The 15062-nt window shown below is 41.5% G+C and overlaps 1 protein-coding gene across 2 annotated transcripts in view; it reads left to right on the top strand.

Annotated features, from left to right (window-relative positions):
- The first annotated feature begins 594 nt into the window (after positions 1-594).
- LOC139054606 (peptidyl-glycine alpha-amidating monooxygenase B-like) overlaps positions 595-15062 on the top strand; it is a 44391-nt gene continuing 29923 nt past the window's right edge. For both annotated transcript variants that reach the window (XM_070531845.1, XM_070531846.1), the window contains exons 1-11: positions 595-831; positions 2952-3098; positions 7704-7758; positions 7868-7967; positions 8927-9012; positions 9748-9825; positions 10409-10457; positions 11517-11584; positions 11869-12029; positions 13944-13994; positions 14077-14129. In XM_070531845.1, the coding sequence (XP_070387946.1) occupies positions 817-831; positions 2952-3098; positions 7704-7758; positions 7868-7967; positions 8927-9012; positions 9748-9825; positions 10409-10457; positions 11517-11584; positions 11869-12029; positions 13944-13994; positions 14077-14129 (863 nt within the window). In that variant the 5' untranslated portion in view covers positions 595-816. The remainder of the gene's footprint in view (positions 832-2951; positions 3099-7703; positions 7759-7867; positions 7968-8926; positions 9013-9747; positions 9826-10408; positions 10458-11516; positions 11585-11868; positions 12030-13943; positions 13995-14076; positions 14130-15062) is intronic.

Below are 15062 nucleotides of genomic sequence, written 5' to 3'. Positions count from 1 at the left end.
CGTATCTCCCTGCCTGACGCCTTTCCAAGGGGAAGTTACTTGTGCTTAATAAATGAAATAAAGAAACGATAAATTAGTGGACATGAAAGTGGATGAATATATATACATCATATATATATATATATATATATATATATATATATATATATATATATATATATATATATATATATGTGTGTGTGTGTGTGTGTGTGTGTGTGTGTGTGTGTGTGTGTGTGTGCGCGCGTGCCTCGCCGCTCCTAATTTTAAGAACACTTCTGTAAACTCTTCACGGCGCGAGACACCTATGCTTTCGCTCCCTCCGTGGTGCATGCTTGAATGGGACCGTACCAAGAGATCGTGCACGGTGGTATTCGTCTCCATAAGCACCTTCGCATCATTCAAAATTGGCGCCAGAAACTTCGAAAATGGCATTAGAAATAACCATCATAAATTGGTCTTTTTTTCTGTTAACTCAGTAAATTACGGTAAATAAAAAATAAATTAAACTTGTTTTGTTTTAGTATTGCTATTTTTTTTGTAAAGTAACATTGTCTACTGCCGACAGAAGCCAATCCAATTTGTTCAGATAAGTAACTTGTTGAGCCCGTGCCATACGGTCATACGGTTGTATTTGTTTACTGGCTGCTGATCGTATCAAGAGTGGCCGCATGCTTGTTTCGTGGCATGTGATATGCGCACAGTGCTTTGATATGAACTCATAAACCAGATAACCTGTCGTAAAAGTATGCGGTTAAGGGACGTCTTAAACTGCTATATGGTTCGCCTCGAACATCTGAGGTAGTGCGTGAGCGGCGGTGGACTCCGACGTTGGAAATGGGTGCCAGATTGGTAAGTAGAGCTTCAATATGTTTTGATAGTACGTCTGTTGCGATAGCTCACAGGCTCGCACCAGGACTTAGGATAACATCCTGTGGCAGCATGTATCGTCGCCTTCAACTGCAACGCGATCTGCGAAGACGCGCGGTCGCTTTACTGAAGCTCTGCTAGAGAAGATGACACGAGTGATTGGGAATCCTATCTCTTCGATCGCTATGCAGTTCTTTCGAGCGAGGTTTGCAGTCTCATCAAAGAAAAAAAGATCCCCAGCTAGTCAAGAAGTAGTATCAGCGTAGAAGTGTAGTGGATCTGTCGCGCCGATTCCGTGCGCCAACTCTAGAAGCGTTCTGCAGTGCGTAGGCGCGAGTTGACGCATTCGAGCTTTTACTGCATGGTGACGAGACATCCAAAATTTGAGAGAACAGCTGTCATTATACGGTTGTTTTTCTGCTTTGCTTGCATAAAAATCCTTTCTTTGTGTGTGTGTGTGTGTGTGTGTGTGTGTGTGTGTGTGTGTGTGTGTGTGTGTGTGTGTGTGTGTGTGTTGAATCGCGATTACTCTGCTAACCACGATTCTGACATGTTCCGCGGTAGTTCCCTTATGTTGAAGTTTCCTTCATCTGTGGTAGTTACTTTCGCCAGTGGTTATCTCGCGGTTAGTAGAACGGTTAGACTTTAGGTTTTCGCTGTCTTCCGTGTGGCATACTTATGATTGTCCTTCCTTCCCCGGGATTTCAAGTGCGGAGCTTCTCTTGTGTGCGCAGAGATTTAAAAATAGGTCGCCCCACTTTTTCTTTAAGTTGTGTGTGTACGTTCGTGTAATGTATTACAAGCTTTTTAACCGCTCGTATTGTAATGAGAAACGACTTAATCTTGCTTCCGTTACACATAATTTTGGGTTTTCTTCATCAATGAAATTTGCATAGAAGGATCAGCTGTGTTGATAAGCATATTGCATTGAGAACTGACTTGCTTAGTTTAACCGTACTTTTTCTGCAATGCAAATAAAAGCAGTGTGTGCTTGTGCAGCTGTTGATACAGCATCCAAATAACAATGGATTGGTTTACGTCACCCCATGCTTTCAGCTGCAGCCAGACTTGAAAGCATTAATATGCATTATAGTTCATGTCCTTGGTGAACTGATCTTTAAAATTGCCTTGGTGCTCAAAAGAAACTCCCTTTGTAGTGCTTCTTCTTTTTAAAAAGAAAGGACATGAGGCATTGTACACAGCTTGAGCACTGCGGATGCAAAGACATCAGTTGAAGTGCTCGAAACCTGATGCCGTATTCCAAAACAATTCCATTTGTGCATGTGAATGTCCTGTAGGTGGCTTTCCGACAGTCACTGGCAACCGACCTGAGAGGTAGCAGACTTGAAAATAACACCACTAAGAAGTGAGCCAATAAGCCTGCTCACATTATTATTATTATTATTATTATTATTATTATTATTATTATTATTATTATTATTATTATTATTATTATTATTATTATTATTCAACAAGTTTTTCAGTCAGCATTTCCAGGAAAAGGATACCTCACAAAAGTGATTGTTTAGAAACATGGTGCATGGACTTTCATGATTTCAGTAGGTCGCCTTAAGTTACAGTAGACGCCTGTTAAGGTGAACTTGAAGGGACCGAAAAAAATATCTTCATCTTAACACAAGTGATCTATGGGCCTCAACATCTGTTATTGCTGGTGCTTTTAAGCATCCATCACACAAAATGATGACCCAGCATTAAAGCCAAAAGGCAGATGTAAAAAAGAGACAATCATTTAATTTGCATAATGAAAAGTGTTTTTTTTAGGTGCTCCTGCTTCAGTTATTCAAAGATTGTTGGTTTCCAGCACTGTCGCAGAGCTGACATTTTATCTAGCTTGTTCAAACATTCTTCAATACCCTCGTGTTGAAAAAATGCACCAATGTATTCAGGTCCTTATCAGCTGCATCATCTGTGAAGCTGGTCCTTGTAGCTCCCGAGCAGTGTCCTCGGCTAATTATTAGCCTCCAGACGCTCATGGATAACTTCCTCAATTATTGCTTCTATGTTGTCAGCCTGTTCGTTTTAATGAGAGTCTGCTGTTATTACACGAAGGCACTAAAAACATCTTGTTTGGAATGTTCCAGTGGTCCTTCCTAGGTGGCTACTGGCTGCTGGTAGGCCTATTCTTTGCACCACTGTCCGAAGGCCTGTGGCGTCGTGGCGAGCCACCACAACACCGTCAGAGCAGACTAAGGACCTTGTTGCGCATGCCTGGCGTGCAGCCAACCCAGGTGAAATCTTTTTTTCTCCAAAGCACCAAGCATTTAAAGGGATATCTGACAACAAAATTCTTGCTGTTGCTTTGATCCTTCTTTACTGTCAACTTCCAAGAATAGTATTGAAAATAATGGTTGAAATTAATCTATCTCGATTTCTCTTCTTCCTTGTTTTCATTTTTCTTTTTGTTGATGCGGATTTACATAAGATTTGAGGTTGAAAACCAAGGTCAAGAACTAGTGAACTTAAAAGGCTGTGCAAGACAGCAATTTCCAGTGCTCACTGTAATAAATTTCTATGGACTTGTTGATCCACACTGTGGCAGCAGTGTGTTCATGGCCCCAGAAAACTCCACAAGTTACATGTTTTTAATGCCATGGTTTGCCAATGAAAAATTAGTATATATTTGTAGGCTGTTGCAACTTGTATTTGCTTCGTTACCTGCTAAATATAGCAAGAGCGAAGCTGCAAGTCTTTGGGACGCGTGTACGTAAATGTAAAATGGGTCTATCCACGTAGTGCACTCAGACAGGCATGCCATTGGTGGCGGCCTTGCGAAGTGCAGTCGGGAAAGAAGGTAGCCATCTGCCGTAGTTTTCTGCGTTATTGCTCGTGCGTCTCAGTCCGATTCACATTCTCAGATCAAAATAAGCAGCACCTTTCTCGTGTGTGGGGTGGCCAAAGCTTCAGGGCATGTCAAAGAAGAATTGTTGCGTGGTGGGTGCTCAAATACCTACGAAAACTTGGCAGTGACATGGTTCTAATTATTCATTGCGACGTTGCACGAGCGGCAGCAAGCCATTTGGCGGGAAATTTCTTGTTCTCATGCTTTCTTTTTTTTTTGCGATCTCCGTGTTTTTCGCACTTGATCGTGTTTGCACAGGTAAGCATCGAAGTTAATCATGGCCTACCTATGTTTTGTTCAGTTTGTCCACAGTGCAGTATGTGGGTTAAAGGCATTCTACTTGGGTTCAGAATGTGGCTTGCTGCTTCTACTGTTTGCCACTTTTTCACCGTGTTTCTCCACCTAGGGTGCATGACTGCACGAGTGCATTACCGTGTTGTGTGTTAATGAGGCTTGCAAGGACTGATTTTGTTGGTTTTATGCAGCGTGCTAAATCATTACACCAGTTGTCACATAATTTATGTTTCTGGATCTATTTTATGCGTGGCTTCGTGCATGTTGAACTGTTGCTAGTTGCTTCATGCAGAACTGTTGATATCTTTAAGTGCAAGGTTTTCACCTCACCTCGTTTGTAAGGGGCTTAAATCATTCTGTGCTTTATTGGAATGACTACAGGCAAGTGCTTCTTCAACAGCTTTAGTCTTTTCATCCAAGAACGTCTTCAACATGGTGGTTTCTTGGGAAAGGTGTTACAAAAGACTTAGCTTGGGGCAAGGATTGTTGTTTTACTTTCGCTGAAAAGTTCACTTCACGTTTGGAAAGTCTTTACACCTTCATGTTGTCTGAGCAGACTTACCATGCAGAATACTTGGTTTATTTCGCAGCATAGTCCTTTTTGTTTATGTATTTTGTGCTCAACTGAGCTATTATTATCTGTTGCATAGTAGAAGTGCAATGCCTACACCTTAGAGGACTGAACCCAGCCTTGCCGCCAGCGCCCATCTATGTTGACCACCACTGCTCCGCCTTTACATATATTATGTGGCATCTCTCTTCAGTAACATTCTAAAAAACAAATACTGAAAAGTTGGTAATACTTTAGCTTTGTATATTTCCTAGCAGGTCACTAAGGGAACTTCAAATTGTGAGAACTGCATCGGGAAGGGCAGTTTGTCAACGTATGCAGTGGATACAGCGCTAACTTGCACTTTTATTCACCCATACTTTCGGTGACTTCATTGGCTAGTGTACGCATTTCTATTAACAAATTTGCAAGTGCTTTTCTTGAGGTAACTTTGATGGCACTTATTTGGCGACAGCACATGTATTCATCAGCAGAAATATCAATACAATGTGTGGAGGCATCACGCCATGTAGAGTGGTTTGAGATATAAGTCTGCACCAACAATGGGTGCCTATTATTGAGGTACAGAAAGAATATTACAGCAAGGGGAGAAATTTTTAAAAATACGATCGAGACATCACTTTAGTCAACAAAACCAAGTTGACATAATTGTTCTACGGAAACCCACAAGATGGAGAGAAGTAATTAATAAAGAGAAAATCAGACATCCACCCATTCATAGCAATTGCTACAAAGGAAACCCATACGGTTCCTCAAAAGAAAAGCCTCACAGTTGAAGAAAAATTCGTCCTGGTCCTAGACCAAGACGAATTTTTCTTCAACTACATTTTTCGTCAACTGCTGTAGCAATTGCTACGAATGGGTGGATGTCTTATTTTCTCTTTATTAAAAACCAAGTTGATATTTAAAGGGCCCCTCATCAGGTCTGGCCATCTTGAGTTGACAAGCGCAGAGCATACAATGCGCACTAACGATCATGTTTGCGAAGAATCGCATCACTATGCGCCGCAAAAAAGGTCTGGAATTTCAATCCAAATGTCGTTTTCCCTTCTCCACGTGGCTGCTGCGCTCCAAGCCGGATGGTGACATACTCGCATCCCTGAGCTTACGTACTCGGGTCCACAGTGTGACGTCGCTCGTGGTGACACGTGACTTCGAGAATTATTCAAGGCACCATCTGTTATTTGTATGATCTGTTGTTTGAGTTGACGAATTCAAGTTTAGAGAAATAATAAAACACACAAACACAATGTCTGCATGTTTTTTGTTTTACTTCACTCTGAAGCAAGAAAGATGTACTTCCACTTTGTCTGCTTTTTAGCACGGTTGTGCAGTCACGTGCACAGGTACCTAAACTATGCCATTTTCTACCGTGTTCCAGCGTGTGATCATGCTCAGCGATCCTCTTGGTCTGCCTCAGTATTCGTGTAGCACTGAATTATACAGATAGTCATGTGTCCTTGTGCGCAGCGCTCAAAATTGTGCGCTGCGCGAAACCAGACAGTCACAACAGCCGTGCGCAGTGCCGAAAAAAATAAACGAAGAGAAAGAAAATGAAAGCTGGGCCCGTGACGTGTCCGTCACGTGATCCTCGAGGTCCTGTGTGGGAAAACGCAGAGAAGGAATTTCGCTTGCGGAGGCTAGATGGAGCGAGTGGAAAGAGTGTCTCGCTATGCAGTAGAGCTTGCCTCCTGAAATCATGGGTTCGCGGCACTGAAATTTCTATCTCGGCTATTAATGAGCTGATTTGAAAAATTTTTGCCGATAAATGCTCCCTAGAGGACACGTAACAACTTTCAGTGCATAACCAAACATTGCTATGGGACCTGGTGAGGGGCCCTTTAATGTGAGCTCCACTTCGTATAAGTGGGCTTCATAACTCTTGTGATCGGGACGCTCCTGGCATGTATGGGAACTAAGTTGTCCCAAACTCTGGTAACATTATGTAGATGTCCGCCCTCATCACAGAGGCCTGCGCCTTTCTTACAGCTGTCGCCATAGAAGAAATAGTCTGACACTCAAACATATAAATCACAGCCTTAAACTGCAGCCAATGTTGCTCGAAAGAGTTGTCGCCTGCTCCTGCTCCCAAGTGTACTTTCGAAAGTGTCTGCTAAGTGGCCATCACTGGCACCTCTATAGGTGGTGCACTACACGTATAGGCATCACTTGTTCAGACCATTGTAAATCTCTTAGTTGTAATCAAATGTCTCACTTGGCTTTTGGCATTTAATACCTCGTTCTTTTTTTTTATTGCAAATGATATTCATTTAGACGTACCTTCATATATATAGGAATTGTATGTAAACGATTCAATGATAGGCATGGCCTCTGTAATCTGTACAACTTAGCACTGATGTCTTGCTCACCACAGCACTTTATTAAGCAGTGTGCCTGGGTCTGTTCTAACACTCACTAACTTTATAGTGCAGGACGACTGTTGCGTTCACTCCCAGTGTTTCTAGTATATAATTAACGTGATAGAGTGAACTTAAATGTCAAAAAGCCATGTTTGAATAATTTTTTATGCCATCTCCAGCAAAAACTAGTTTAGATAGTTTTGCAATGAACGTTCGATCACCACTGAGGGTTTCTTAATGTTCATGTGTCAGACCTATTCAAAAAACAGTAATTGATCTCATAGCCTTAGTGTCCTGCGTAGCTTAATAAGTATGCATTAACATCTTATGTGATTCAGTACAGAACTAACAGTGTCTTGATGTCCTCGAGTCTTTTACTATATTGGTGCTAGCATCAATGACATGCATTTATGTGTGTATTCCTCCTGTATTCCACACCACATAATTAGTATTCCGAATCTTTTCACATTTCATTTATTTGGAGGATTTACTAGCTAATGCAACATATTAAACGGCTTCTTTCAGCCTTCAAACCTACAACCACAATATGCTAAAAATGTTATAATTGTTTTTGTTTTATTCTATCTCACAATCAGATTATGGATATCCTACTTTCTCCTTTCATGTAAAGGATTGACAATCTTTTAACTGGGGCATCTGCTTGTTTGCGATTATTGTGTACATGGTGCAACAACTTCTCGTTATTTGTATTTTCCATCTCAGTTGCATTTGTGACTGCAAACAACCTTTCATTTCTTTCTTTTTGCAGCCGGATGATTACTATTGTACAGCATATAATTTAAGTTATGAAGAAGCCTACATAGGTAAGATGATGACAAGCGTTTTTGCATATGTTTATCTGACTTATCTCACTGTTGCACCATCTCAAGCTCTACTCCACAAACTGTTGTCATCTCGACACTTGTATTGCAGTGAGCTTTAAGCCGAAGCCAAATCACAGCACAGCGAGTCACATGCTGCTTATCGGCTGCGGGAACGTCTTCAGGAAGGATCACCTCCACCCAGGATCCTGGTCAGTGCCTCTGTCACTTATTACTTGTCTTATCTGCATCTAATTGTACCCTAAAAGACTTGAGAAGGGTCCTGAGATGGCATCTTCCAAATCTTCAGTTTCGTTGGCTCTGAGGCTTTCCGTCTCCCCTCGCAACTATGTTGGATTTACTTACAAAGGCAATTACAGGTTAGTCAAATACAAAATCAAACATAATTTGTACTCAAGCGATGATTACTGTAACAGTGCGGACTCGGACATCACTCATTATTACCCGCCGCGGTGTCTTAGCACCTATGGTGTTGTGCTGCTAAGCATGAGGTCATGTGATCAAATCCCGGCCACGGTGACCACATTTTGATTGCATGCAAAATTGCAATCAAAATGCAAATTGCAAATTGCAAAAACACCCATGTCGCATGCCTTGGAGGCACATTAAAGATCCTCTCGTAGTCAAAATTAATCCATAGTCTCCCCCCACAATGGCGTCCCTTATTATCAAATCATGGTTTTGGCATGTAAGACCCCAGAATTCAATTCACTCACTGTTGCCAGTTGCATTGCTTTCCTCCTGTTACAGAATTTGCTCCTTTCTTGATTTCAGCACAAAAACAAGGACAATTGGTGTACTTGAATGCAAGTCAGACGTTCTTTGTCATATTTATCTCCGCTCTATAAAGCTGTGCTTGCAACACCCGGGATGGATTCTCACCCATCTATAACCATGTTACGTCACTTTCCTTTCATTCTTTGTTGATGGACTTGTGAATGTTATTCTCCTGTAAGAGGGAACCAGCCAGCAGTAGCTTTTACTTTGTTAAAACAACAAAATGCACTGTGTTGCTAACGAATGTATGAATGGTTGTGAAAGATCAAAATGCAGGGAAGCGTGAACAATGTTGTCATAGAAAACTTTTCAGTTGTCTTCTACCATGTGTGGTTTGCTTGATAAAAAAATACCTTTCGCTTTCTGTATGAAGGAACTGCGATCGCAATGCTGTTTGCGACAACCTGACTGTTCTCTATGGCTGGGCCCGCAATGCAGCCAGCACACAGCTGCCAGAAGGCAAGTGTTGTTATTCGTTTACTGGTATTTTATGGCTTTAAGATAAGGACTTTACAGAAGAAGTGGTGGCACTACCACGCTTATGGAGCCGCAAACAAAGTTTTTAGTCTGTGTTGGGCACTCCATTTTCTGAATATAGTGGCTGTCCTAAACTGCTCCGAAAGCTTTGCATCACAAACATGGCAACACAGTCAAAGGGATGGCTTGCGCCTTATGCCATATCCAACCATATTATTGAGCAACCAACGGTATTTGTCAACGGTAAATAAGAATTTAGGCTATCAAGCACAAATCGCAAAGGTCATGATAAATTTACAGTTGCTTTTTTTATATTGCTTGTTGGGAACATGACAGCCTAAATGAAAAGGTATTGCCGTTGCTATTAGGATGGGCAGAAATGTATCCACATTCACAGCTAAACAGTGCAAACCAGCACATATTCTCATTTGGTACTTACATTAACAGTAATGGCATTGATATTAAAAAGGAAACACAATCGCACCATTTATTCTGTTCTTCTTTATATTTTGTGCTAGGATTGTTTTCTAACCACTCTGGTGTTATGCGGACAAGACATAAAGTGTGACTGCTTGCCATTTCTACATTCCCTAATTTGTGTTCTTGCAGGGCTCATTAGTTCCTGATGAGTTTCTACAAAAACAAAGGCTTGAGCTATGACAAATGTTGCAGACTCTTGACCTTCCTGGCATGGCTTTTTCTTTTTTCTCCTCCCAGGTGTGGGATTTCAAGTTGGCCATCTAACACCTGTCAGATACTTGGTCCTTCAAGTGCATTATGACAGCCCAATGCCAGGTGAGCTCAAACTGTGAGCAGACTGTGCTCGCAATTACTATTATCCGTGTATTTTTGTTTTCACTTCATTTTGATCCTTCAGCTATTTATTTTCACATGGATTATTAAGATGTCAAGGAATTGGACTTAAGCCTATAGTTGGAGAAATATCGCGCTGGCGCACTCAGCTGTAGGCGTGACATTGTGGCCTTTTCTCGGTGATTCAAGACGTTTGTATATAGGCCTAGTACAGCTGTGTGTTTTCATTATTTTTAATTATAGTTGATTGGTTGATCTGGTTTGACGTCCTAGAGCAACAAAGGAGCTGCGAAAGGTACCATGTTAGAGGGCAGCGGATTGATTTTGACCAGATAGGCTTCCTTAACAAGCACTTACTTGGAAGTGCATGAGAATTTGAGCATTCTGTCTCTGTCAGAATACAGACATTGGCGGCAAGAATAAAGAAAACATCTTATGATCATATTGCCCAACTATTGATTTTATTTTGCTTGATCTTTTCTTCCTTTCCTTTATTTTGTCCTACGTGTACATAGATGCAGGAATACAATGATCAGTCTGTCAAAATTTTGCATACTTTTTGCAGAAGGGGAATCTGACACTACAGGCCTGGAACTGCAAATTGACTTGCAGCCGTAAGTGTCATGCAATATATTGTGTGTTTATTTGATTCTTGTTTTAATTGAGGCATGATGTTGGATCTGCTGTAGTTGTAATGCCTACAAAAAATCTTCTTTGTTAAATATGAACAGTTGCATTAGCCCGCTATATATCGCACTGTGTTTCTGTTGTGGAGTAATTAAGCAATGAACTTAATGTGCAGCTTTTGCGTTTGGGGGGGATTTTCATTGCTCTTGTACATTTAAGGACTTCGAAAAGAAAGTCACCCACATAAGTCACCAAAATATGACCTTGCATTTTAAAATGCAAGATACGTATTAAAATTTGTTGTGTGTTTGCCAGAGGAGAGCGTTCCTGCACTTCACTTTAATATTTGAATAGGAAAAGTAGCGACTAAAGAGTAACACCACATGTTCACAATATATGGTTCAATATATGTTCACCACATGTTCACAACCACATGGATATGACACTGTGAAGGAAAGTCGTGAGGTCAATCTTTCAACTGAAGTGCAATATATATGTACATTTAATGCCTTACTTGAGCACAGCGAACAGGCATTGATCATCGACAGCATTATATGCTGTGGCACCTTCCGGTTGAAATCAAAACACTTTCGTGGCTTGGTGCCATTGTAGGCCTAACAGCATCAAAACAAACAGCTGATCACAACAGTCACGGCAGAATCTCACGAATAGTTTATCCTCACTGTGAGATGATACTGTACAAAAGCTCGCTGCTTATTTCTTGCTGTTGCAACAGAGAGCAAGTAGCAAGGCCGATTCGGACGAATGGTGCTGCCATGTTGTTATACAACCACAGTATGTAACCGGCAGAAGCCGCTGCACGGACTTCTGAGCAACATTTCGAGTGGCTGAAAATGGTAGATGCGGCAAGCAGTGGCAACAAATTGCGCCCTGTAACAACCAAGCTTGTTGCTGTTGCTTGTTGCCATCGCTTGAATGACACAAACGTGGTGGTGCCTTACAGCTTCCTCTCAAGCACTTGAATGGCGAGCCAAGTTTTACCAGCCTGAATAATTTAACTCTTGGCATGAAAATTCATGTTGCAGGCAAAGATACCTGGCTGGGATCCACGTATTTTATGCTAAGGACAGGACCATCCCACCTGGTCACACGAGTAAGTTGCTCAATTTTTTACTCGCCCATTCTATTCTGTGATGGCATTATCTTGCGTTTTCTTGGGAAATCTAAAATGTGAGCTAGTCTATATTCCGGTTTGTGGTTCAGTAGGTCCATATCCTAGGACATTTGACATTCATAAACACCAATAAAAATTTGTCAGAAGTATGTCTTTCTTTTACTCCATAAACATTGCCTGGCAGTCTGTCAGGTGACATCAATTACTCTTGTCATTTTGCTGTAGCCGTAACGCTGTATTTGGGTTGGTCATTCGCGCTGCAGACTTTCCCGTGGACGTTAACTGTGTGGCGAGCCGAGAGGAGACAATCTTTGTCTTCGCCTACCGGGTGCACACACACTCCCTGGGGCGTGCCGTGACTGCCTATCTGCTGCACAATGGCCAATGGAGCTTGCTGGCCAAGGGTGATCCACACCAACCGCAGGTGAAGGGAACAACAAAGCTTTCAGAAGCTATGCATCATAGAGAGCAAGCAGCTGTCGCTATTGCTTAACTTAAAGGGACACTAAAGTGAAGTGAAAAGTGATTTCTTCTGCATCAGTAGATCACCGTTCTACAACACCAAAAACACCACTCTTACAACGATAAGACGTTTGGTAAGCCAGAAAAAGCGCAAGAACGAAATACGGGTGGCGACGCCTACATAAGTTCACGCACCTGGGGCTGTGACGTCATGGATTTTGATGGCATCTTCTAGGGCCTACTAATTATATATAGTGGTACAGATTGAGTACGTTGTGTTCTAAAGGAACCAAATATTAAACATGCCAAGTTTCGGGAACCTTTATTCAGCCAACGCAGCCCAAATGTGAAAACAAACTTTGGAATCCCTGACGTCACGCTGCCGTGCCAGCGCTGGCGTTTCGGCGCGAAATTCAAATACTCATACTTTGACCTTCATTTTCTCGTCTAATATTCAAACTATTTTCTTGAAATGACTGCCTGCAGGGTTCTCAAACAATGCTTTATTAGTCTAAACTGATTTATTGTTTCCCTTTAGTGTCCCTTTAACTTCCACCTTATTGCCAGTCTTTGACTGCCTTGTGCACCATGGCGCAGTGCTGTGTAAAGCGAGGGCTTTACCTCACTTCTTCTTTACCTTTAGTAAAGTTTGCAAAGCCTTAGCGAGTAGAGTAGCGAGACGAGGCATGAGAATCAATGGGTTTCAAGGCACAAGCAGAATGTACATAGGATGATCACCAACTGTAGCAAACAGTTGTTTACTGCAAAAGAAAATGAAAAGCATCTGTGTTTATTCACAGTGCAGCCATTGTGATAGATGTGGTGTTTTATTGCCAGGTAAATGTACATCACCAGGTAAAGTGCATGAGCATCGAATCTCTGCTGCAAGCCCTGAAATGTGCCGATGCACAAGCTTAACTTGCCACAAGCAAAGTAGAAAAAGCTTTGGCCTGTAAAATTACATCCGACAGATAAGGGCTTTTAATGTGCCGCAATAGATCATTTTATTGTAATAGCCATTATATGAACGCTCAACACGCATTCACGCCACCATCGGAGATGTCTGGCAGCTGCTGGGGCACTGTCCCTTCTGCCCAGAAGCCTTGTGTGCTGCATCGCACCAACATGTCATGCAGACATATAGACAAAACACAGTCCGAGGAGTCCATGTGCACCTCTAAACCTTGCTATCGCTGTCAATGCTTTACCTTTAGGACGAAACTGCCGAATTCTTTATTGACACTGGGAAAAGTGCCTGATTTTTGTTGTTAGTAGCCAGTACTACTGCTACAGTTCAGAACAGACAGAAAAGTATTATATGACAATGCATAAAATTTCAATTCACTGGCATTATGCACAAAGTCTTGTTAATAACTATTAAAGAGTTAAAATTGCTTGATACATACAGTAAGAAACCAACAAACATTGACACCAAGGACAAGATAGGGGAAATTACTTGTGCTTAATAAAGGAAATGAAGAAACAATAAATTAATGGAAATGAAAGTGGATGAAAAAACAACTTGCCGCCGGTGGGGAACGATCGAATGCATTTTCATTAATTTATCATTTCTTTATTTCGTTTATTAAACACAAGTAATTTCCCCTATGTTTTCCTTGGTATCAGTGTTTGTTGGCTTCTTATGATACAACTAATTAAAATCGGATCCCTCGGTTAACCTCCTTTCTTCTCATTTGATACATACAAGACAGAAAAAACAGAAGGCACACAAACACTAAATTTGGCCTGTCTGCTCCTTCTCTTTTGAAAGATGGTTTACTGGGCAAGTTGGTTTTCCACTTTCGATGCAAGCAGTATAAAAAAAAATTATGCGAGAGCTTTTTCTTTTATTCTTGTATTCCTTTCACCTCCTCAGGCATTTTATCCTCTGAACAAGACAGTGCCTGTCAAACCTGGTGACGTTTTGGTGAGTGCACCCAGCATTTGATATTTTACAGCTTCATGGCATGGGATACAATTAGTTCAAATTAATAAAAAATTCTTTGCAGGCGTCCCGGTGCACCTACAACACCATGTCAAGAAAGCATCCCACTGAAATCGGGTGAGTGCTGCTGGCATGATATAAGCTAGCACTACAGGTCAAGGGTGCTCAGCTTTCAGATTGTGCTTGCAAAAGGTACATTGTAACTAGGTGCATTGAACTTGGTGCCTTGTATATTTAAAGTGGCATATTTCAAGATTGACTCATTCATTGAAGTCTCCGCTGCCAAAGCTAAAAAATTCAGTTCTCTGTTCACACATTCTCTGTTCACTTCCCCTGGCTTCTTGTTTTGTGAATAAGTCAAGGTCGTCTCTATTCTGCATTTTTATGTCAATTTGTTTTCCTGTCACCTATGTCTATGTTTTGATTGAACGTACCATCTGCAGCATGCACTCTTAATGCTTCTCGTTCATCTTCTGTTTGCTCAGTGAATGGATTCACATTCCTTGTGCTATGATCTGTCTAGAAAGTTGTACAGTCAAATCTTGATCTAATGAATTACACTGGACTGCCAGATATGGTACGTTATTTTGAAATATTGTTGTAATGAAAAACTTGCGGTTATAAGCCAGTGGTCAAACCTAGGAATGAAAATTATGAAGTTTGGCAGTAGACGCATGTGTAGACAAGCATACTCTCAAATAAAAATGTTTCACTCACTTCAAAACTGCTTTATTTGAAGAAATCAGTTATTTTCTTCTGGCACGTGCAGCACGCACGACCGATTGGGAATGCATCTACATCTTCCAAATTGTGCAATCCCTCATCGGGTACATCATTGCATCGAGCAATAAAAGTGCGGACTTTGTTCATGCGCACTGAAACATCAATGTTTGGCACGATCTCATCTTCTGTGTTCGGTGACCCACAGTTGTCTTCGTCATCGTCACTGGAGATGTCGCAAATGCAGTTAACAATCTCCTCGGTTGTCAGGTTTGCCACCGTTAGTGCTGCGCTGTCACTCTCCACGTAGTTGTCGAAGGAAGAGACGGC

Source organism: Dermacentor albipictus, chromosome 1, assembly GCF_038994185.2.
Source record: "Dermacentor albipictus isolate Rhodes 1998 colony chromosome 1, USDA_Dalb.pri_finalv2, whole genome shotgun sequence".
In the NCBI taxonomy this organism is placed as follows: Eukaryota; Metazoa; Arthropoda; class Arachnida; order Ixodida; family Ixodidae; genus Dermacentor; species Dermacentor albipictus.
This window is presented reverse-complemented; position numbering and strand designations above follow the sequence as displayed.